Source organism: Dermochelys coriacea, chromosome 7, assembly GCF_009764565.3.
Source record: "Dermochelys coriacea isolate rDerCor1 chromosome 7, rDerCor1.pri.v4, whole genome shotgun sequence".
In the NCBI taxonomy this organism is placed as follows: domain Eukaryota; kingdom Metazoa; phylum Chordata; order Testudines; family Dermochelyidae; genus Dermochelys; species Dermochelys coriacea.
The window spans coordinates 30,465,306-30,489,613 of record NC_050074.1 but is presented as its reverse complement, the minus strand read 5'-3'; the positions used below and the strand labels follow the sequence as shown (position 1 = coordinate 30,489,613).

General features: G+C 53.9%; 1 protein-coding gene and 1 long non-coding RNA gene across 3 annotated transcripts; both read left to right on the top strand.

Annotated features, from left to right (window-relative positions):
• The first annotated feature begins 1,101 nt into the window (after positions 1–1,101).
• On the top strand, positions 1,102–21,607 carry LOC122461160. Its single transcript, XR_006282930.1, has 3 exons — positions 1,102–1,112; positions 1,573–1,575; positions 21,379–21,607. It is a non-coding gene; the product is annotated as an uncharacterized LOC122461160 (long non-coding RNA).
• On the top strand, positions 2,170–21,607 carry RELA (RELA proto-oncogene, NF-kB subunit). Of its 2 annotated transcripts, none has more exons than XM_038408324.2 (11): positions 2,170–2,843; positions 14,422–14,466; positions 15,609–15,760; positions 16,397–16,545; positions 16,923–17,014; positions 17,330–17,467; positions 17,769–17,873; positions 18,317–18,529; positions 18,680–18,760; positions 19,211–19,306; positions 19,498–21,607. In XM_038408324.2, exons 1-11 carry the CDS (start codon positions 2,837–2,839, stop codon positions 20,109–20,111), a joined length of 1,692 nt encoding a protein of 563 aa, XP_038264252.1. In that variant the 5' UTR covers positions 2,170–2,836; the 3' UTR covers positions 20,112–21,607. The 2 variants fall into 2 exon arrangements, with proteins under 2 accessions (XP_038264252.1, XP_038264251.1); XM_038408323.2 differs by having other exon boundaries at positions 2,270–2,843; positions 19,208–19,306.
• Positions 21,608–24,308: the final 2,701 nt, after the last annotated feature.

Below are 24,308 nucleotides of genomic sequence, written 5' to 3'. Positions count from 1 at the left end.
TAGTCAGTCTTGGCTGGCTTGGGGCACAGGGGGAGGGCTAGAGCCCTGGCTCTGGGATCCCCTCCCCCCAAGATGGACTTGGCTGAAAGTCACTGATATCTATGCTAACAAATTCTGTCCTACGCTGTGTTCCTGTCAACTAATAAACCTTCTGTTTTACTGGCTGGCCGAGAGTCACATCTGACTGCAGAGTTGGGGTGCAGGACCCTCTGGCTTCCCCAGGAACCCCGCTTGGGTGGACTTGTTGCACCAAGCGCATGGTATGGAAGGGGATGCTGAATGCTCCGAGGTCAGACCCAGGCAGGTCAAAGATGTGTAAGCTTCTTACCATGGTGACAATATGCTCAGAGAGAGGAGGCATGCTCCCCCAGATTCCTGGCTGGCTTCATAGGGAGTAGTTCCAGAGCTTCACCCCAGGGACTCCGTGACAGGCATCCCAACAAAGGATAGTTTGAAGGAGGACAATGAGATGGCTCTGCGGGTATTTACAGCGAGCTCCTCACAAACATGAGTGATAGCATGGGAGAAAGGATGAAGGGGCTTGTTGACAAATGTAACAAGCGGGCAGTGGATATTGGCAGCACAGGCTGATTGAGGATGGGAATTGGCTTCTTTATACTAAATGAGAAATCATAGTTGCTAGAACTAGAGGTGTTGCTGTATCCCTTGGCTTGAAGTGGTTTCCATTATGTACAGGGTTTACAGTTTGGTTCAATGGCTCTTAGCACCTCCACTATACAAATTGTTCCAGCACCATTGTGAGAGATTATAGGTCAGGTGGGGATTGGCCATGGAAGGCCTTGAATGGGAAGAGAAGCAGTTTATGACTAATCTAGGAGAGAAGGGAAACAGAGAGAGGGGTGACATGGTCAAAGTGAGGGCCTAGGAGAATGATCTTTGCACCAGTAAAGGAATTTACAACAAGGAGTGGTCTCCCTCAGAGACTTCTGGGGGAAGAGGTAAGGTGATGTGGCTGTGACCTCCTTAAGGGAGGTTGGTGTGAGTGAATTTATTTGCTAATGGTGTTGATGGTGTCCTAGAGATGGAATAGAAAAATAGCTCTGCCAAGAAACAGCCTTGAGGGCTCACCTCTGAGGTCCGAAGCCCCTGGGGTGACTGTAGGGCCATTAAACATTGACTCAGCCATTTACTGCTGTGGGCATTTGGCCTAAAAACCCGTTGGGGAGGCCACAGCAGCTGTGGTAAGACTCCTCCACTTTCTTGTTCCTTTGTGGCCTTGTCACATCATTTATGGCACTGTAATGTCCATGTGCAGCCCCATATATAATCTTGTAACACCCCATGCTGGTCCCTGTCCCTGTATAATCCAATAGTCCCCCACCCTAGTCCCAATAATGTTTCATGAACTGGTCCCTATATGGCCCCATAGTGACCCACTGTAGTTTCTAAATAACCCCAGAGCATTCATTGGCCAGGTCCTTATACTAGCCCATAAATTCCCAGTCCCTATATGTCCCAGCAATACTTCTCCCTGAACCCTGTCCTGGTGCCCATATGGACCCATTCTGCCGATCTTATATAACAGGGGTTCTCAACCTTTTTCTTTCTAAGCCCGTCCCCCAGATATGCTATAAAACCTCCATGGCCCATCTGTGCTGCCACAACGGGTTTTCTGCATATAAAAGCCCCATGCCGCAAAGCTAAAATGCTCAAGCTTCAACTTCTGCCCCAGGTGGCAGAGCTTAGGACCCCAGTCTTCAGCTCTGCACAGCTGGGCTTTGGCTTTCTGCCTTGGGCTCCAGTGAGTCTAACACTGGCCCTGCTTGTTGGCCCCCCACAAACCTGCTTGGGGCCCTGGACCCCTAGTTGAGAACTGCTGCTATGTAATGCTCCATCCTATTGCCCCTCCAATCCTAGAGCGCTGCACCCTAGTGCCTGTCTAGCCTAATAGTGTCACACACACGCAAGTCCGTATGGTCACATGACACCCAGCCTATGGGTCCCATGTGTAGGGTGACCAGGCAGCAAGTGTGAAAAATCGGGACAGGGGATGGCGGGTAACAGGAGCCGACATAAGAAAAGGACCCAAAAATCGGGACGGGCCCTTTAAAGCGGGACAGCTGGTCACCCCACCCATATGGCTCCGTGACGCCCCGCGCTGGTACCTGCCGCCTCTCTCTATTTCTCCCCCCTCCCGTTTGGAATTCGCCCCGGCTCCCTTCCTCGCCGGCGCGGCCGTTCTTCCTGACCCGTCGCTTCCGCGCCTGCGTGGAATCCCCCGCTCCTTTGCATGATGGGCGGGGCTTTCCCAGCAGCGGGGCGAGTCACGTGGCGCGGGCATTTCCGCGAGCGGCGTAGCTTGCGAACGGATACAGCGGCGGCGCCTGGACCCGATCCCGCCGGAGGCCCCCGTCTGGACCACGCCCCCTCGGCCCCGCCCTGCCTCGGAGCCCCCCTTCCGCCTCGGAGCCCTTCGAGGGGCTGGACCCGCCCTAGCTGGGCTCCCAGGGGCATCCCCACCTGCACCCCTCTCCCGATTGGGGTCGGGACCCCCCGTAGGAGTCCGAATCTCCCCGTTCCCTGTCAGATCCTCCCCATTGGCGCCTTCATCCCCCCGTCTCGGGGTGGGACCAGCTGTTGTACTGGGACCCCTCCGTCCCCGCACACGCTCTTATTGTGGACTGGGGTCCATCTCCTGAGCCCCCACGCAGGGGCCAGCCCCAGCCTGCGGAGCCCCCCCCCCCGCCTAGTATCCCCTGGATTCTTCTGGTTCCCAAACTGGGAGCCCCCTTCCTTGACTCCCTCCAACCGGGGAGCCCCCACCCCCGTACCTTCTTGATTCCCAGCCTGGGACCTAGCCTGACTTCTGGCAGAAATGGATGGTAAGTGTGTACCTCCACTCCAGCAATATGGACTTTCCCCCAAATCCAGAACCCCCATTTATCTTTGGGGTGTCTCTACTCCCCTCACCCCGTCTCTGGAGCGGCGTGTGTAAAATGGGAGTCACTGGGACAGTTGGATGTATGGAAGCAGCTGAGCTCATAGGGATGGGGGGGAGCCCCCATTTTTGGAATGCTGGTTCTGAATATGCGGGGCTTGGTGAGCAGCTGGGATTCCTCAGGAATGTGGGTTTCCCCCGCTTTGTCCCATCCCCTGCTGCCCATTATTTCCCCAGCTGCTGCATTTCTGGGTCCCTGTCTTGTTTTGAAAAAGTTTTGTTGTGGTGGTGTCTGGTGAGACCTGCTTCCGGGGCCTTGGTTGGCAGTGAGTTCCCTGTTTGCTTTGGGGGTCAGGCAGGCACAATGGATTTGGGGGCTGAAATGTGGGGTGGGGGGAAGAGATGGGGATTTGTGTGCCTAAAAAAAGCCAACACATTGGGAAAAACACAGATAGTAGAATCCTTCGGCATGGAGGAAGGGCCAGGCTGGACGCTGTACAGCATGGAAACGGCAGCTCTGACGTGATGTTTGGGCCTGTAAACCATCATATTTGAACACCTAGTTCTTGTATAGTGTGGCACTCTCCATATTATCCCGTAACCCAGAGCTCTTCTGTTTTGCCAACCAGGGCAGAAATACAGTGACAGAGTAAATTAATCCCTTCAAACCGGAAGTGTTTTGTTATGTTTTAAGACTTGAGGAATTCAATCTGTTTAGCCTAACAAAGAGAAGGCCTGATTTGATCAGTCTGTGAGCACTACATGGGGAACAGAAATTTGATAATGGGCTGTTCAGTCTAGCAGACAAAGGCCTCATAAGCTCCAGTTCTTGGAAGCTGAAGCTAGACAAATTCAGACTAGAAATAAAGTGTTTCTGTTTTAACAGCGAGGGGAATTAATACACTGGGACGACTTCCTAAGGGCTGCAGTGGATTCTCCATCACAGGCAACTTTTAAACTAAATTGGATGTTTTTTCTAAGAGATCTGCTTTAGTTCAATCAGGAATTAATTCGGGGCTGACCTATGGCCTGTTATACCAGTGTTCAGAGTAGATGATCACAGTGGTCATTTCTGGCTTTAGAATCAGCAAATCTATTTGTATTGCACTAGCATGTAGGAGCCCCAGTCATGGCCCCAGGACTCCTTGTGCTGGGTGCTGAACAGACCCAGAACAGAAAGATGGTCCCTGCCCCAACAAGCTGACAGTTCCTACTGAATTAACCCTGTGAGTGGCTCATGTGCTGGTGCATCCTCCAGATTTGTAGCTCACTAGAATTGTACCACCTACAGACTCCAGTCAAGATTCTCTTAGGCCTACGCACTTTTCATGAAGATGTACTTGGTGTTGCCTTCCTTAGAAATTTGGGGGTGGTGGAGCGGGGAGGTTTGGGCAGCTGGGCCTGTAGGCTCTGGAGAAGGGTTTGTGACTGAGCCAGCCACCCATTTTGGCTGAATGGCTCAACATGAAACAGGTGATTATGTGGATGTGTTGGGACAGTCCTCATTAGATTTCAAAGTTAAGGTGGCGATTGTTGCGGGTGGGCAGGCAAGAGCATGTTGGTGACACTCTGTTTTTAAAGGGCTATTTTTTCCACAACCTAGGGAGCTAGAAAGGATGGATATATCTGTATAACAAACTCCGTTTTCCACACCCCCATCAATTCAGGCTATCTCCACCCCCAGTTCTGTGCTCCTCTCCTGCCCTTGTAGGCTCCGAAGTGGGGAACTACAATGAGCCCTAGAAGTCTCCAGTCCTCATGTGTCAGGGCTTCGGTTGAGGGGTTGGGAAGGAATTGCTCCCCACCCCACGCAGCCGCCTTAGGGAGGTGGGATACTGGGCTGACGGAACCCACTGGTTTGACCTGGTACAGCTAATCGTAACACTTCCAAGTGCCTTAAATAGCCAGACCCTGCCACCAGAACCAGAAGCCCAAATACCGTTGAGGCTAGTGTGCCTCAGTGGCAACGGAGACAAGACTTTAGGGTTAAAACAAATAACACCATCTTTTTCCTGCTGCTAATAGTTATTTATTAGGTGTATTGTGGTAGCACCTAGACTCTCTTCCCCCTCTCCATCCCCCCGACTGAGGTCAGGGGATGGTACTGTATGCTTTTCAACCTCTGGCTGAGACCTAACACTCCCAGTTGTGCTGGGCACTGCCCAGACACACGGCGAGGGACAGGCCCTGCACAAAGAGCTTCCAATTGAGACCTTGTCTAAGGTAAAAGGTTTTGCCAGCTATGTTGGCTAGGACTGTAGAACCCATGGCCAATGCAGTGGAGACATCTTTGCTGGTATACCCGGCCTAGCGTAGACAGGGTGTTGAAAGACATAAGGTGAGAGGGGAAACTGAGGCACAGAGAGGGAAAGGGACTTGCCCAAAGTTGGTGACGGACCTGGGAATAGAACCGAGGTGTCCTGAGTCCTAGTCTAGTGCCCTACCCACTAGCCCTGGTGCAGGGTAGGGATTGTCTTTCAGTGTGCGTCTCTGCAGCACCAGACATGGTGGGGGGCTGTGTGGCTCCTGGCATCACAAAGCGTTCCCAGTTTTGGCCAGGGCCTATAGACACTTCTGTAATACGAGTAATAATAATGGAACAGGTTATTCTGATTCTGCTCTCTGTTATAAACCCAGTCCTAGGCTCTGATTCAGCAAGGTGCTTGTGTGTAATTCTACCCAGCATGAGTATTAGTATTGCTGTGTATTTCATATGTGCTGATAGCACCAGGAGCCCCAGTCCCGCAGCAGGACTCCATTGTGCTAGGCTCTGTATGAAGAGAACAAAGGTACTCCCTGCCCCAAAGAGCTGGCTGGGAGTTACTGCAATGAATAACTTTGAACTCAGGCTAATTGCCAGGCTGGATCAGCCTGAAGTCCTTCTAGCCCCATTTCTGCCTGCTTCAGAGGCAGGCACAAGATGCCCCCCATGGGAGCAGCTGAAGGGAATAATCTGGTCCCCTTCAGTAATCTCCTCCCCACTCTGACTGGATAAGAGCAGCTTCATCGCTGAGGCAGGAGGTTTGAAGTCCTGTCCAGAGCTCTGTCTGGCTTTCCAGCCTTTGCCCTTCCAACTCCATGTAGTCTTGTTCACCAGAGAAATGGCCAGTCCCTTCTGGATTCCTGCTCAGCCCCTAGCCTCAATCGTAGCCTGTGGCAATGGGTTCTGCAGGTGAATGGTGCTGTGCGTGGAAATCCTTTCCTCTGATGAGTTCTGAATTTGCTGCCTTCTGATCTCAGCCAGGACTCGATTCAGGGCATGCCTATGGCCTCTGTGTGAGAGAGGAGGTCAGCCTATCTCAGGGGGCCCTTCCAGCCTTAGAATCTATGACTGTCCTAGTGCTGCCAGAAAGCAAGGGATGCTCCCAATCTCTCCTCTTTACCATCCTTCACTCAGATCCAAAGTGAGCAGCCCTCACTGCTCTCCACTGTTCCAGGCCTGTCAGCCTACTAGGAGCCACCTGCGATTCTGGGCCCTGTAGGAGGTGGCATGCCTAGTGCTGTGTGTGACTGCACCATTGGTTTATATGCTGGCATTGGAAGACCCTTCATCCCGCTCTTAGGGCACTGTGTAATTTGTTTGCTTTTTGACTGCTGCTTTTAATCAATTCATCCCATCAGATCCTGAACTCTTGGTCTAATGGACATATTCAATATTATTTGTATTATGGTTGTAACTCAAGATTCCAACTGAGATCAGGGTCCCCCCATCTGCACAGCTGGGGGTGGGAGAGGGGCCAACCTGTTGTGCCAGGCACAGACACACAATGAGAGACAGTCCCTGCTCTGGAGGAGCTCACAGTCTGAATAGACGAAGGGTGGATGGGGAGACAGAGGCACCAAGAGGGGAAAGGACTTGCCCAAGGTCACACAGCAGCTTGGTCGCAGATCTGGGAATAGAACTCAGGAGTCCTGACTCCCAGGCCAGTGCCCCATCCACTAGACCACGCTGCCTCTTAATTCTTGTCAGTCATGCATCATAGTAGATTTCCAGGCCAGACAGCCATTCCTGCCTCCAGCCCAGATCTGGTGGATGAGCTAGAACATTGGTTTTAGAATGACGTGTGAGCTGGATCAAAAGACCCCAAGTAATAGACACTCCACCCAGTCCTAGAGTCAGCTGTTCTAATGGTTAATCCCCCTCCCTGTTAAAAATTTGCTGAATCCATGACATTCTATTAAAAATCCCTTTGAGCTCAAGGCTGCCTTTCTGTATAAAGAAAGAATCAGGGGGAAACATCTTTTTGAGTTCAGGCTTTAGAAATATGACACAGTACGTCAGCCTAAGTAATTTAGGAGCCGGTCTCATTTTAAAGAGACTTAGGCGAGACTAGAAATTTAAACTCCAGTCTCTCTCACTTAGGCATGTTTGAAAATTTTCCCAGGCTGACCTGAAATAATCAGTTTAATTCACTGGCTACAGTTAATCCCGTCGTTTCTTTAATTTAGGTTTACTGGGTCAGACCAATGGTCCATCTAGCCAGAATCCTGTCTTCCGACAGTGGCCAATGCCAGGTGCTTCAAAGGGAATGAACAGAACAAGTAATCATCAAGTGATCCATCCTCTGTTGCCCATTCCCAGCTTCTGGCAAACAGAGAACTAGGGACACCATCCCTGCCCATCCTGGCTAATAGCCATTGATGGACCTATCCTCTATGAACTTATCTAGTTCTTTTTTGAACCCTGTTATAGTCTTGTTCTTCACAGCATCCTCTGGCAGACTATGCAGGTTGACTATGCATTGTGTGATGAAATACTTCCTTTTCTTTGTTTTAAACCTGCTATCTGTTAATTTCATTGGGTGACCCCTAGTTCTTCTGTTATGAGAAGACGTAAACAACTCTTCCTTATTTCTCAAAACCGGTCATGATTTGATAGACCTCTATAGTGTCCCTCTTTAGTTGTCTCTTTTCCAAGCTGAAAAGTCCCAGTCTTAACTAACTAAACGCATCTAATGAGCTGTACATTGCAGGGAAAAAAATCCCTTCCTGACCCCAGAAAGTGACTGGCTGAAGCCCTGAAGCATGAGATTTGATTACAGTCATCTTAATGCAGTCAGTCTCTGTCTTTTTGCAATCATGGAAACAAAATCAGTTTAGAAGCTGCTGCCATGAGGATTTAAATCTGGCCCATCTGTGTCTGATTTCAACATGTTCATTGGAAACAGAGTGTCTGCAAATTTAAAACTGATTTTGTGGGGGAAAATACTCTCCCGCTGCAACAATTAATCCATGGGACTCACTGCCACATGATTTTATTGGGGCAGAGAGCTCAGGAGGAATTGCATAGGGACTAGATGCTCATAGGGCGATTGAGACTATCCTGAGAAAAGATTAAAAAAAAAACAAGCAAGCCTTTTGGAAGGGCTTTGGAGCTTCCTGCTTCAAGCCACAAGCTGCCTGCTAACTAATGGCTTAGTGACACTCCAAGAGCTCAATCTATTTAGTTTAAGGCATGGGTTCTCAAACTGGGGGTTGGGACCCCTCAGGGGGTTGTGAGGTTATGTGTGGGGTGGGTCACGAGCTGTCTGCCTCCAGCATTTATAATGGTGGTAAATATATAAAAAAGTGTTTTTTTTAATTTATAAGGGGGGATCACACTCAGTCTTGCTATGTGAAAGGGGTCACCAGTACAAAAGTTTGAGAATCACTGGTTTAAGGGATATATAAACTCCTTCACGAGATGCATGTGCAGGGGAGTGTTTGTGTGAATCATGCACACAGGACACACACGCACACATACACACACACACTGCTCTGTAGACAATCTCATGTGCGTATAATAATCTTAGCTCTTATCTAGTACTTTTAATCAGATTTCAAAGCACGCTACAAAGTGGAATGATATCATTCTCATGCAGCCATCTCTGGAGTGGGCCACTGGGGCTGTTTATACAGAGATCCCTTTTGCCCAGCACTGAAATGCAGCTGCAATTACCCCTATTTTACAGATGGGGAAACTGAGGCACGGGGCGGGAAGACTTACCCAAAGTCACCCAGTAGGCTGGTGGCAGAGCCGGGAATAGAACCAAGGAGTCCGGATCTCCAGTTCTATACCCTACCCACTAGCCACACTGCGAGGTCCATATGTAATATTCACCTCCCTCTGTGATGATCCACAGAGGATGGGAGTCTCACAGCCCCCAGCTACCCAGCCTAGTTCTGTAGCTCAAACTGTAATGACGCTGTCCTAATCTAAACTAGAAAGGATTTGTCAGTATTGCCAAACCAGTACAGTCATGCCGGCAAACCTTCCTAGTGGAGACTCTGCTTATATCGGCAAAACACTCCTTATACCAGGTCCCTGAGCAAAACAAGCCACTGACAAAAGGACTTTTTTATCATTATTATCAGTGCTCTGAGTCAGTTTGCTGCTATAACAGTGTCTGCTTTGGAGCTTTTACTAGTATAAAATGTTAACAGATCTCGCCCATGAGTGACATTGCTTTTACCAGCAAACATTTTGAGTGTCGATCTGGCCTCAGCCTTTTAACTTGGGAAGTCCCCATTTCAGTCCCTGGGCTCAGCCAGGATTGTGGCTGTCCTGCATGTGTGAATTTTACATACACCCTCCCCTGTATGCACTTCTTGGGCGTATACACAGGGAACAGAAAGTACCTACTTGGGGACAGAAGTTGGATAACATGAGGGCTCTTCAGTTCGGTAGTCAGAGGTGTAACGTGATCCAGCAGCTGGAAACTGAAGCTTGCGGAATGCAGATCGAAAATAAGACAACATATTTTTACCAGTCAGGGGAATTCACCAGTGGACCAACCGTGGGCTGTGGTGGATTCTGCATCACTGGCAATATTTAAATCAAGATTGGATGGTTTTCTAGCAGATCTGCTCTGTCCCAGATGGACTAATTCCAGGACAGTCTATGTTATATATAGGGCCCTACCAAATTCATGGTCCATTTTGGTCAATTTCACGGTCACAGGATTTTTAAAACCATGAATTTAATTATTTCAGCTATTTACATCTGAAATTTCATAGTGTTGTAATTGTAGGGATCCTGACCCAAAAAGGAGTTGGGGGAGGGGGTTGCCAAGTTATTGTAGCGGGGGTTGCGACACTGCTACCCTTCTGCGCAGGTGCTGGCGGCACTGCCTTCAGAGCTGGGCAGCCAGAGAGCGGCAGCTGCTGGCTGGGAGCCCAGCTCTAAAGGCAGAGCCGCTGCCAGCAGCAGCGCAGAAGTAAGGATGGCATAGTATGGTATTGCCAGCCTTACTTCTGCGCTGCTGTCTGTAGAGCTGAGCCCTCTGTCAGCAGCCGCCGTTCTCCGGCTGCCCAGCTCTGAAGGCAGCAATGCAGAAGTAAGGGTGGCATAGTATGGTATCACCACCCTTACTTCTGTGCGGCTGCTGACAGGGCGCTACCTTCAGAGCTGGGCACCTGGCCAACAGCTGCCGCTCTCCAGCTGCCCAGCTCTGAAGGCAGCATAGAAGTAAGGCTGGCAATTCTATAATCCTCCTACCATAATCTTGTGACACCCCCCCCCCCCGCAACTCCCTTTTGGGTCAGGACCCCCAGTTTGAGAAACGCTGGTCTCACCTGTGAAATCTACATAGTATAGGGTAAAAGCACACAAGAGACCAGATCACAGTGGGCCCGTCTGGCCTTACAGACGATGGATACTCTCTCCTACTCCCCTGTACATGCATGCTTGTCACCCGCTTTGCAGACAAACAGGACACAAAGGCGGTTCCTGCCGGCATCCCAACATTGATGGCTTTTGGGGAGAGATGGGGGGTACTGGCCCCAGGGGTCAGTGGGGAGGCATAGCTGGATTGTCTCTGGAAGGGGAAGGGAGGAAAACCTTCCTGCCTGCCAGACTCATAATCCCCGTTCCCCTCCCAGAGCTTCAGCTAGAACCCAGGAGTCTGACATGTCACCAAATAGAAAAGGAGTACCTGTGGCACCTTAGAGACTAACAAATTTATTAGAGCATAAGCTTTCGTGAGCTACAGCTCACTTCATCGGATGTTTCCTGAAACTGGAATGGACCTGCATGTGGAGGCAGCCCAGCCCAATGCATAGAGCACAGGACTCCTGGGTTCTTTTTGCCACCTTGATGAGCTCTGTCACCTTGGTCAGGTCCCTTCCCCTCTCTGTACTTCAGTTTCCCCTCCCATCCTTTCTCTGAGTGGATTGTTAGATCTCCAGAGCAGGGACTGTCTCTCACTGTGTGTCTGTGCAGCGCCTGCCATGACGGGGCCCAGCACTGCTGTAATGTCTGTAATTCATAGAGATGAGAAGTCCGCATCTACTTCCATTCTGTCCCCTCTGCTCCAGCACCCAGGGCAGGATTGTCCCCCAGGGCTCCAGTTCTCTGTCCTCTGTGTGCTGGGCTCCTGCCACTCCCCTGGCTAGGGGGCTGTCAGCCCAGTCTCTGGCCACAAGATTTCCCCCCCCCCCCCCTGCACAAAACAGATGACGTCAAGGGAAAAGAATTGTGTTCCCTGTGCCCCACCCTCTGCATCCCAGCAGCTGCAGCATGCTGGGAGGAGGCATGGATCCTAGGGGAGCAGGGCTCCCCATCCCCGGAGCTGGCAGCCCCAGGATCAGTGGATACGTATGGAGCAGTAGTTAGAATATTGCCCCCCACCCCTCATTATTTCCACTTTAAAAATTTAGTGCTGAAACAGGCAGAAAACTCCCTTCGGGTGCCCTCACTTCTAACTGCAGCCCCCTGCTAGCCCAGCCTTGGGCACTCCTTCCCCCCAGCTCTGCTGGTGCCCCTCACTCCTGACCCACAGCCCCCTGCTAGGCCAGTCCTGGGCCCCCCTAACAGCTCTGTTGGAGCCCCTCCCTCCTGCCCCACAGCCCTCTGCTAGCCCAGCCCTGGGTTACTCCTCCCCTCCCCCACCACCTGTGGGATTTGAGTTGATATGAAATACAGATTCTGTTGTTCTTCCTCTTCCTAAATTGCTGCCTCCCTTGGTCCCTGCACAGGCCCCATAAATCACCTTCCACTAGCAGTGCTGCTGGGACAGTGGTACCTGGTTAATGAGTGAGCTGGGCCCCTTGGGAACCAGGATGCAGCTCCCAGCTCTGCAAACAGAAACCAAGGGCACTAACTGCTGGTCTGAGCCAAGCTGGGAGCCCCTGGGCTCGGCGGTGGAATCAGGCTGCAGATCTGGAGGCTTCAGTGTGTGCTGGGGGAACTCAGTAGGGGGCGCTCTCCCCTCACAGTCTGCGCCGGCCCCAGCCCGGAGATGAGGGTGCCATGCCGCAGGGAGCGGGCTGGGGGAGCTCAGTAGGGGGCGCTCTCCCCTCATAGTCAGTGCTGGCCCCAGTGCCCCTGCCTGGTGCTAGGGTGCACGGTGCTGCAGATGCAGCCAAGGCTGTGATGTCTTCGCCCAGCAGAGGAGTGGGGAACTGGAGGGCAGCGTCGGTTGCTTGTAAGTAATAGGGCAACACTGGTCTAGTCCCACTGCTGATTCTCAGCAGCTCAGATGAAGTGAGCTGTAGCTCACAAAAGCTTATGCTCAAATAAATTTCTCTAAGGTGCCACAAGTACTTCTTTTCTTTTTTGCGAATTCAGTCTTCCCAGGAATTCCCTGTTGAAGCCTTTGCTCCATGGAGGTGCTCTGTGGGGACTGGGGGCTCAGGCCTCTGCCTGAGAGGTGGTCGGGGCACTCAAAACCACGGCTCCTCTCCCAGAGCCAGTAATGAGACCCTGGAGTCCTAACTCCCAGTCCACTGCTCTAACTGCTAGTCACCATTACCCTCCTAGAGCTGGGACTTGAATTCAGGAGTCCTAATACTTACTCCATGCTGACCTGTCTGCATCTCCGCTGGGTCGACACTCCGGACTTACGCTGGTATAACTACATTGCTCAGGGATGTGGGAAATTCATCCTCCTGAGCGACACAGTTAACTGACCTAACTCCCAGGGCAGACAGCACTGAGTCAACAGGAGGGCTTCTCCCACCGACCGCTCCTGCCTCTTGGGGAGCTTGAGTACCTACGCCGACAGTAGATGCTGCAGCGCTGGAAGCGTGGATGAGCCCTACGTGACGGTGCCCCACTCCCTCCCCACTTGAAAGGATTTGGGTGTGTCGCTGAGCAGGGTCCTTCACAAACGGGCCAGACCCTGATCACCCCATGCCTGAAATCCACACAGATCACCTGACTGGGACAACATGCACCAGGGAGAAGGCGGGATTGTCTTCCCAAAGGAAGCAACCAGAAGCCAGGTGCCTGGGGGTGTTCAATGGGAAAACCCTGTGCTGTATAATTTATAAACAACCTCCCACGATCCGCCCCAGAAGTGGCTGTATCTCCATGCCAGGCAAGGGATCCCTTAGGTGTGTTTCTGAAAGATGTGTGCTTGGGAGGGGAAGCTTTCTGTAACAGGGTTTGTCTGGTGCTTGCTGTTACCCAGAGTTGGAGGCCTCTCTGGTCCTGTAAGAATGACGTGTCTAGTGTGCAGACCATTCTATAGCTGCTATAAAAACCGTGCATCATTTCATCCTCCAACGAAATGCAGCCACTTCTAGGGTGGAGCATGGCAGTGTACAGGAGCCACACAGCAATGCTGCACAAGGGTGTCTGGGGCGAGTAAGAACAGCTGGAACTGCCGGTGCATCTAGGGAGAGCAATGGAATTGCCTGAGCTGGAAATTCCCCAGGACAGTGGGGTTGAGGGGTCAGGATCAGCACAGTGTCCCCTAGTGCTGCATGGAGGCATCTGTGCCAGTCCTGACTGCAATGGGAGAGAGCCTGTTCCCTTCAGCACTCATTATTTCTTTTGGAGGCATGCCAGCAGCATCCTGACCTGGCAGTTCCTGCAGTCTGGGTGCCCTGTGACAATTGGGAGTGGTGCCAGGCTGACAAAGGCCCCATGTGAGTTATGGGAAAGAGCAGCACTGTATGGGAGCTGGGACTTTGCCATCTCTGGGACCTGATCTGAGATCAGGAGCTTTTAACTCCTGTCATGAGGCCCCTGCACTGCCTGCCCACTTCCGCAAATCCTCATGCTGCCTGGACATCAAGGGGTGAAATAGCCCTGAGTGCAGGTGCATGTCACTTGGCATGTGAACCCCCATGTCCAGGCCACCTTCCACCCTAGCAGATTCCATTCTGCCTCCCTGAATAACCCCCTTCCGTTTTAACCCCATTCACCATTATCTTTTATTTCTAATTCCAAATGACTGTGCAGCTGCTAGCCAGCCCTGTGCCTACCCCAGTGGCAGTTGCATCTCACCCCCACTCTTTTCCCTGGGGAAGCATGAGTCCTGTTGCTGGTGGGCAAGTCAGGATTCTGGGCAGCAGGGAGCAGCACGGAGGACCTCGTAGAAGGCCATGTAATAGGCATGGGGAGTGAGTGGAGAGGATGAGGTGCAATACCAGGTATATACACTAGGTGGAGCTGATTGATGACGAGAGCTGTTTTCCCAGTTGGGACAATACCAGGACCCTATCTGCATGCTATACCTGTGGAACTCCCTGCTGCAGGAGGTTGCTAAAACCCTGGCTCTGTCATGCCAGTAACCACTCGTATTCTTGCCTTTCAGACCTGCTGCCACTTGCCTTCCTCCAGCAGGACTGGGGCCTCCAGGGTGAGTCATGATTCAATTTGTGTAACTAAACTGAATATAATTAACAAAATTAGGGTTGTTAATAATGTATTTCACTAGCAGCTGCCCTCCAAGTCTGTTAGGGCATTTGAAGCATTAGTCCCTTGCAAACCATCTCAAGCACTAGAGATTATCCCCATAGAAACCAGGAGTCCTGGCTCCCAGCACTTCCTGCTCTAACCCACTTGATCCCACTCTTGTCCCACAGCCAGGAATAGAATGCAGGAGGCTGCTGTGCTACAGTGAGTGGGGCAGAGGTTCAGTAGGGGGCACTCTCTCCTCAGAGTAAGTGCTATGCCAGTACCGCAGCATGTTTCTAGGGTATGCTGTGGTGCTAGAAATGCCATTCACTGCATGAGACACAAGTGTGACACTACATCTCCTCACCAGGTGAGGGATCCATGTATAAACAGCCTCCTTACCCCTCCCCAGAGGCGGCTGCAACTCAGCACTCCGGGATCCTGGTGTCAGGGGTTCCCCAGCCTGGCGGGGTGGGAGTTGGGATGACTCATCATGGACTCGGGATTAGTCACATTGTGAAGTGGATTCCTGCAGCGGAAGCTGCAGTCGGTGGCTGTGCCCTGGGTGACAGGGTTCAAGCCTGGCTCTGGATGGAGATCTCCTGGGGACTCGATCTCCTCCCTGCAGGGCTGCTGGCCTAATTCCAGCAAAGTGTGACATGAGGGGCTGTACATTCCACTGTTGTGTTAAAGCTCCAGTCAGGGGAAATCCACAAGAGGGAGTAGCTGCCCGAGACTTGACAGGACTGTGCTGAGATGTGGGGGCTGTTTATACAGGGATCCCTTGCCCCATGCTGAGCTGCAGCCATCTTGGGGGCGGGGAAGGAGAGGCGCATAGGGGCTGTTCAGAAGAACTCCTGGGTTCTATCTAGTTCTGAAAGAAGAGTGGGATCTAGTGGATAGGGCAGGAGGGGCTGGGAGTCAGGACTCCTGAGTTTTATTCCCTAGTTCGCTCACTGACCCAATCCATGTGCCTCAGTTTCCCTCCATGGGATTTATGTCCCTCAGGCTAAACCCATTGCTGATTGTAGAGGTGTGGGCACAGGTGGGTGACGCCGAGGGTTGGTCTGTCCATCGCTCATGTCTGTCTCTCTGTGCCCCCAGACCCTACCCCCAGCAGCACCCCCTACGTGGAGATCATCGAACAGCCCAAGCAGCGCGGCATGCGCTTCCGCTACAAGTGTGAGGGGCGCTCAGCCGGCAGCATCCCCGGGGAGCACAGCACGGACACCACCAAGACCCACCCCACTATCAAGGTCAGCCCCTGCCCCACCCCAGTGCACCTCTCCCCCACACTCCACCTCAAGATCAGCCCCTCCCTGCACTCACCGACAAGGTCTTTGCACCTCCAGTGCCCCCTCCTATGCCCCCTATGCATTCCCAATCCCTCACTTCTGGGTGGGTGGCCTGGACCCCCTAATGAAAGCCTGGGGGACTGAGCACTGCCTAAAGGATAGAGCAGAGAGCTGGGAGCCAGGACTCCTGGGTTCTGTCCCTACCTCTGGGAAGGGAGTGGAGTCTCGTGGGACAGAGTAGGTGGGGTGAAGGTGAGCTGAGAGCTAGGTTCTCTCTCTGGCTATCTTGATTTGCTGCATGACCCCAGGGTACGCTGTTCCCACTCTGTGACTCAGTCCCCCCCCCCCCCCCGTGAGATTTGAGGAGGGTCTCTGAGTGTTAACACTCCCATGCTCCCACGTGGAGCAGGACCCCAACAATGCCTGATGCCAAAGGGCCCAGACCCCTGCAGCTGCTGCCCCCTCGAGGCTCATGGGTGCAGTGAGTATGGAAGATCTCAGCCTGATTTCCAATGGGGAATGGGAGGGAGGGGCTCCTTTCCAGCCCTGTTGAGGATCCTTGGAGCCCCAACCTCTGCCCCCATCTCCCACCCCCAGATCAATAATTACACAGGCCCCGGGAAGGTTCGTATCTCTCTGGTGACCAAGGACACCCCCCACCGACCCCACCCCCACGAGCTGGTGGGCAAGGACTGCAAGGACGGCTACTATGAGGCTGAGCTGTCACCTGAGCGCAACATCCACAGGTGAGCCCGGACGCCTGGATTCAATCCCCAGCTGTGGTAGGGACGTGTGGGTCTGCTGCAGTAGAGATACGGGGCTGGAGTCAGGACTCCTGGTTTCTGTCCCTGGAATTGGGGGAAGGGTGGTTGTCAAGTGGGTTAAAGCGTTGTGGTGGAGTGGGGAGCCAGGCATCAGGACTCCTGGGTTCTATTTCAGCTTTGCTGCTGATTCGCTTTGTGGGAAATTGTGGCAGTGCAATGGGAGGGGACTCACCCAGGATCTCGCAGCAAGTCGGGCAGAGCTGGGGACGGAATCCAGGGGTCCTGCCCCCCCACCCTTCCCGGGGCTGGGCTGGCACCATGCAGGGAGGGGCTGTGGGTAACTCCTGCCTGCATCTCAGCTTCCAGAACCTGGGCATCCAGTGCGTGAAGAAACGGGAGCTGGACGAGGCTGTGGCACAGCGCATCCGCACCAACAATAACCCCTTCAATGGTGAGTGGGGGACTGCCTTAGGGGTGGGGCACAACCAACCACAGCCCCTTCGATGCGGGGGAGGACTGCCTGGGGGTGGAGCAGAACCAACCGCAGCCCCTTCGATGGTGGGGAGGACTGCCTGGGGGTGGGGCAGAACCAACTGCAGCCCCTTCGATATAAGGTGGGGGGTCAGAGCCAGTAACAGCCCCTTCAGTCAATGTGGGAGGGGGAGAAATTCCCCAGGCAGGGTTGGAGCCAAGGATCCCGGGAGAGGGGAGGTGGGGATCTCAGCCACCCTGTGTGAGTCTCATTCCCCGTCTCTCGCCCCCACAGTGCCCCTGGACAACCAGAAGGGGGACTATGACCTGAACGCCGTGCGGCTCTGCTTCCAGGTGTGGGTGCAGGACCCTGTGGGCACCGGGCACTTCATCCCGCTGCCCCTCGTGGTATCACAGCCGATCTACGACAACCGTGAGCGCCGGAGGGAGGGAGCCGGGCCCAGCTGCAGGGGTGGGGGGGTCACCAGCATAGCAGTGCTGAAGAGGGTACCTTGGGGAGGATCCTTGGCCCAGATATTGGGGGAGTTGATGGTGGTCTCTGTAGTGGCAATGGGGGTGGTACAGGAAAATGGAGGGGCTGAGGGTTGCAGTGGGGAGGGGGTCCCTAGCACATGGATACGGGGGGTCCAGTGAGAGCCCCCAGGGGAAGAGACTCATCTGTGCCCCCATGTTGGTTTGTATTGGGGTCCCTGACTCCCCCTCCTGCTCTCCAGGAGCCCCCAACACGGCTGAGCTGAAGATCTGCCGGGTCAATCGCAACTCGGGGAGCTGTCTGGGTGGGGACGAGATCTTCCTGCTCTGCGACAAGGTGCAGAAGGGTAAGTGCTTGGGGGGGAGCCGTGAGGCTGGGGCTTACTCCCTGGGAGTGTGGGTGCAGGCCTTGGGCTCCTAGCATGTGGTGGGGGGACGAATGGGCGTGCTGGGCATCCCCAGAGGGGGTGAGTACAGAGGTCCTCTTGTTCCATCAGGGCACAGTTGGCTTTATCCCCAAATGCTGGATCTCCAGCCTGGCTCCCCCCACAGGGATGGTGACTCCAACCCCACCCCATCCCCATACACTCCCACCCCCAAGCAGCCGGTTCCATTGCTCTCTGATGTGGAAGCCAGTGGTTAGAGTGGGGCGGCCTGGGGTGTATCCACAGCTCTGAGAGGGCAATAAGGTCTAGTGGTTTGGAGGCTGGGAGCCCAGACTCCCGGGTTCTATCTCCAGCTCTCCCATTGGTGCCTGCAGCCCCCTCACCCCCACTTTGCCTCCCCCCAGAGGACATTGAGGTCCGGTTCTTCAAGGACTCGTGGGAGGCCAAGGGCTCCTTCTCGCAGGCAGACGTGCACCGGCAGGTTGCCATTGTGTTCAAAACCCCGCCCTACCAGGACCAGGCGCTCAGGGAGCCAGTGACGGTGCAGATGCAGCTCCGGCGCCCATCTGACAAGGAGGTCAGCGAGGCCATGGAGTTCCGCTACCTGCCAGATGAAGGTACCAGGGGGCCTTTCCTCAAGGGGGCGCCAGCTCCACTCTGGCGCGAGGGCAGGGGAACTGGCTGGCTCCAGGGGTGGGGAATGTGACCCCACCTTGGGGCAGGGAGAAATCAGCCCCCCAGAGCTAAAGGGCCATGCTCTCCCCTAGGCGACTTCCACCGCATTGAGGAGAAGCGCAAGCGAACACGGGACACCTTCAAGAACTTTGTGCAGAAAGCGCCTTTTGCAGGTGAGGCCAGAGGTTGGCAATGGCTCTTAACGGGCAAGGGGGCATAGTATCTGGGGGGATGGGGAGGAGATTGTGGGGGGTCTCTTTGCTGGAGGCGGGGGAAAGGGGTGGTCTCTGAGCTGAGCAGGGAGAGGCTTTTAGCTGGGAAGGGGGCTGGGAAGGAGGGGCTCTTTGGGGGAGGGCAGCTCAGGAGTGTGGGTGGCTCTTGAGGGGCAGGGGTGGTGGGGCCTTAGAGTTGGGCTTCAGGCACCTAAGCCAAGGGGGGTTGAGGGAAAGGAGAGTGAACCTGATTGTCTCTAGTACAAGGGTGGGGGGTATGTCTATGGTGTTGGGAGGTGGAGCCCGGTAGCCTCCTACATGGAGGGGGAACTGAGGGTGGCCTCGCTGCTGTGGGGGGGTCCTCTGCTCTGCTGCCCCCCATGTCACTGATGCTGTCTCTCTTCCCAGCAGTGGTGGTTCCGGAGTCACGCTCCCAGCGTCGGATCGCTGTCCCTGCCCGCGCAACTGCCATGCCCAAACCCAGCCTCATCCGACCCAGTATGAGTGGTAAGGGAGCTCCAGCCACAGTACATAGGGTGGGGAATGGGTCTTTCCCCTCAAGGGGGCACCAGTTTGGGGGGACTGCACAATCCCCCGTAATGCTTCTCTGTGCCATGCTGTCCTAGAGGGGAGGCACTGGGGTCCCTGCCCATGGGGTTGGCCCCCCACCTCCCAGCACTAACCTCTCCCTTCTCTAGGTCTCACCGGAATGGCGGGCACCATGGGGCAGCTGCCGACCATCCAGAAGCCACAGGCCACGTCCCAGCATCCCCCCTTACCCTTCACCGGGCCCAGCCAAGCTCTTCCTCCTCCCACCCCCCAGCTGGGCTTCAGTACAGTCAACCTGGAGGAGTTTTCCAGCCTGGGCATTTCAAGCCGGGCCCAGCCCCCACCCCCTGCTCCCGAGGCCGAGCCCAACTTTGACCCCTTCTTCCACCTGCCGTTTGAGGGCGGGGGCGACTCAGTCACCATGGAGCTGGGGGCCTTGCTGGAGGATACCACCTATACCAGCCTGGAGTCCATCAACACTACTGAGTTCCGGCAGCTGCTGAGCCAGGGGTCGTCCACCGAGGGTGCTGACGGGCACAGCATGCTCCTGACCTATCCCGAGTCGATCACCCGCCTGATGAGCAGCCAGCGTGGTGTGGTGGGTGTGACAGGGGAGGAGCCACAGGGCAACGGTGGGGGCGGGGGGGGCAGCAGTGCCAACAGCTTCATCAATGGGGTCCTGGGCAGCCTCCCGGAAGAGAACCTCACCTCTATGGGGGATCTGGACTTCAGCGCCCTGCTCAGCCAGTTCAGTTCCTCTTAGTGGGGACACTGGGAAAGATGGACTGACGGTGACACTCCCCCAACTGGCTCTGCGCAACGGACTCGGGGGTTACTGCTCATCCACCAAGAGCCACCCCCCCGGGGGGACTGGACTCTGCCCTGGACTCAGTCAGTTCAGGTCCCCCATCCGGCCTGCCTGGGCCTTGTATTACTGGCTTCATTTGGCTATCGATCTCACTGTCCACCCACCCCATGCCTCCCCAGAGCCCTGCTCTGTATCCCCCCCACTCCATCCCCTGCACTAATGCGGGGGGGTCTCCCACTTGTCAGGCTGAGGGGGCAGCGCCAGGGGTTAGTTCCCTCCCCTGTTCCAGGGATGCAGGGGGAGGAGCAAAGAAGAGCCTGACCCTCTTTTCACAGGAATAGAGGGGGGAGGAGCAGACAATGGACTGATCCATTGTCAGGAGGGCAGGGGACAGGCTTCACCCATTATTCACAGGAGGGAAGAGGAGGGGAGTGAAGCTGTTCTCAGCTTCTGGGTTCCTTCTGCTTCATCCTTCCTTACCTGAAAACTGTTGGCCTGGGTGGGGGAGCTCTGCCTTAGCTCCTGCAGCAGCTCTGATTGGCTCCCTGTCCCCATTCCCTGCCTCCTGGAGATGGGCAGCCAATCAGAAAGGGTTTCCTCAAGGCAGGGCTGGGGGTTCTGGCATCCAGACCAGACTGGCTCTGTGTTGTGCGTGTATTGCGGGAGGGGAGAATTCTCCTTCCCACCCTCGGAAGGTGCCTTAGCAGAAGCAGCATTAACTCCCCCCACCCCTTTGCAGCTGGGGAGTGTGAACGGGACCTCTCCCACCCAGCAGAGGGCCTGTGATGAGCTGTGGGAGACCCAGCACCCCCTTGCTGCGGGGGGGTCTCCTCCTCCTGTTGCACATTGGCTTTGAGAGCTCTGCAAGCTGTGTAAGGGGGATGAGGGTTGTTGCTGCACCCTGTTTTGGGGCATTCTCCAATTCTTGTATTATAATGTGCCTTGCCGTGCAGTAGGAAGGGGTGGCACTGCCCCTCCATGCCTAGTGCCCCTGGATCTCCCCATCCCTGCTCCATGGCTCAGAGGACTCAGCTGGGCCTGCAATTGGGGTGGGGGCAGTGCCCAAAACAGCCAGCAGTAGGTGCCCTGTTGCACAGAGCACTCTTCCTGGTCTCTAAAACGAAGCTGGCCCTGCTAGGTGTCGTAAGAGAGGCTATGAACCTATCAGAGTCTCTGGGCCACTCTTCCTGCTGGCACCGGCTTGCAGCAGGAAGGCCCCGAGAGCATGGCCTCCTGCCCCTCTCTGCATTCACCGTTGCAGGGTTTGTATAGCGTTCCTCACCCTATATTTTGGCTTCCACTGTCGTTTGTCTTACTATTGGCTAAACATAGAGGGATGGTTTTAACCGTGAGTGACACATATTATTAATGTATTTGCTATCTCTGGGGCACAGGCACGTGCCCAGTTTTTCCGCTGACTTATGTTCCTAATAAACCTGAGTCAAAGCGCAGCCCCCGGCTTCTTATTGGCAAATAGAGATCTGTTCTGAGACCAGTCCATGGAGGGCCTTGACCTCCTCGGTCATGCAGTCCCATGCTATCGCAAGCCACCCCATTAGCAGCCCCTGCCAGCATTCAGCTGCTTCCTATTCCCTCAGCATCGCTTCCAGAATCTAGCTGGTACTACCGTAGCTCCAGCACCCCCTGCAGGGCTGCCTGGCTATATCATGGGTGTGTGAGTGAAGCCAGTTGATGCAGGGGGGAGAATGGGCCAGGTCAGAATTGTTATCTTGACTGCGGACTGGATCTTGCTCTTTGAACTGGAGTGACTCCAGGTGTGGGGGTGAAGTTAGGACCAGATCTTTCTCACTGAACTCAGAGAACCCTAGGAGTGTGGGTGAAGTTAGGCCTCAAATCTTATGCTCTGGCTTTTCTCTGAGAGACATTCTCTCTGAGAATCCAACATGTCCCCCATTGCAGTCAATGTCCTCGCTCTAGATCTGGCTAACAGGTCAGAATCTGGCCATATACCCTGGGCTGTGGGGAGCAAAGAGGCTTCACCCTGTTTTTGCTGTTCTAAGAGGTGGCCAGAAAATGGCTTAAAACAAAAAGACTTCCTTAATTGTTAGCCTTGAAATTATGGTCTTGTTCCCAGGAGGGAAGGGGATGGAGTGTGTGGGTTTGTGATAGGAATGTGGTGTCGTAACACTGACCATTCACACTCCCCCCTTCCACTTTTAAGACAATTTAATTCCTGTTTTGTGGAAACACTTCATCAGAAAACCCCTTGTTCAGGACTCACCCCCACCCTTTGTAAGAAATTCCAGATCAGCCCCATCTAATCCTAGGTCTGTCTCTGACAGCACCTAGAACCAGGTGCAAGAACCTGCCAGTAGCAACTGTGACATAATCTGTCCCTATGAAAGTCTCATCCTGCCCCCTAATTTTTGAGAGCAATTTAAGATGAAGCATCAGTTTAATATCCCATAGTGACTGGCTGTTCTTATCCAGATAAATGGCCGCTTGCTCTTTCAGTCATAAATTTGCAGCCTCGATGCAGCCCTCTGATAGAGTTCCCCAGGCCAGCTAGACCTAGAGTTTTGCTGTTCATCAATTAGCTCTTTGGGCCACAAGGCAGAGCAAACCAAAGTGCCCACACTGCCACCTCTCCCATAATTTTATATCCTTTTCTCCCTTCTTGAAGATGAACGCTCCTGACCTTCCTTCCACAGAGCGTTTTCCTACCATGCCTTAGATTGTTCTCGCTGCTCATCTCTCCTCCCCCTTCAATGCTGCAGTGAAATTTGGTGGGAGTTCCTATATTCCAAGGGCATCCAACCTAGCGTTCTAAAGCAAATCCTCTAGCTGCCTGGGTGATGGGTCTGGCCCAGTTGCACAGGGTCCAACTGATCACCAGATTAAGGGTTGAGAAGAAATTTCCCCCAGGTCAGATTGGCAGGGACCTTTGGGGTTTTCACCTTCCTCTGTGACATGGGTCACCTGCTAGGATCATCTGGGCATGTTTCACATCAATTCCCTGCCATCACAAGGGACTTGTGAGCCCTGGTCAGAGAACAGGGTCCCCAACCGATTTGTCTCCTGAGGACTGAAATGATTTGGTCTAACTCAAATCACTGGAGTCAATACAGGGGTAACTGGGTGGAACTGAATGGCTTGTGATAGTCCAGAGCATCAGCCTGGATGATCTAATGGTCCCTTCTTGCTTTGAACTCTATGAAACATCAAGTAGAAATCCACCACTCCAGCTTTTTTCCTCTCAACTAGCCAAAGAGCAGAGGATAAGGCAGCAGGAATGTGTCCCAGGTCCACTGTGAGTTATAGGGAACGTAATGGAATGGATCCACTGGTGGCTCAGGGAAGATGGGTTGGTCTGGTTTTGGGGTAGGGGGTCTCTTCCCCAGCTTCTAGACCCTAAGAATTCAGAGATGGCTCTTGGCCTAGTGTTGAGCTTAAAGCTGAAATCCAAGAAACTATAGGGATCCCTGTTCCCTCTCCCTGCTTCAACCCTAATGCCACTTAGCCCCCCAGCCCAAGTTAGTAACAGGCATGGTTGGGGGGGAGTGGGGGAAAGAGCACAGTTGCTGTGGTACTTTTGTACTTAATTGGGCCATCCTGGAGGTGCCATTACTTGTTCAGAGGATGTGGTGGGATTGGGAATCAAGGCTCCTGGGTTCTAGTCCTAGCTGTAGCTGGGGAGATAGAAGTGAGGACTGCTGGGCTGGGGATGCAAACACACCATTCAGGGTAACTCCCAGCCACTAGGTGTCAGCTCATGCTCCTCCCTCTTCCAGCCCATCATTGGGGATGCTGGTGGTGCCCCCTGCTGGCTAATGTACAGCCTATATATTACAATCAGTACCTCCTCCCACACATACACCCCACATGCACTCCCTATTTGATTCCCCCCCCACTCATTATCCTGCAGAGGCATTTCTGCACCAGGCTGCCTTAACCCCAGTCATCAAGCAAGAGGCTAGGGCTGTGTGAGAAGAGCTTTCATATTCCCACAGCAAGGCCCTCCTCCCCCAATTCTGCCTCTCCAGCAGGAGGGCAGCTACTTGCAGGGACACAGGACATGCCCCTCCCTTTGCACAGAAGGAGGGATGCTAATGGTACTTGGGCCACCCAGCTGGCATTGGACCTGCCCCACCAGGATGTTGTGGCCTCTTTACCCCAAGAAACAGAACCCCA

Excerpts from the sequence above, each read along its gene's own strand:
- RELA (XM_038408323.2), top strand. Across the intron at positions 15,761-16,396 it reads AGACCCACCCCACTATCAAG|ATCAATAATTACACAGGCCC; the intron begins GTCAGCCCCTGC and ends TCCCACCCCCAG. Across the intron at positions 16,546-16,922 it reads CCTGAGCGCAACATCCACAG|CTTCCAGAACCTGGGCATCC; the intron begins GTGAGCCCGGAC and ends CCTGCATCTCAG.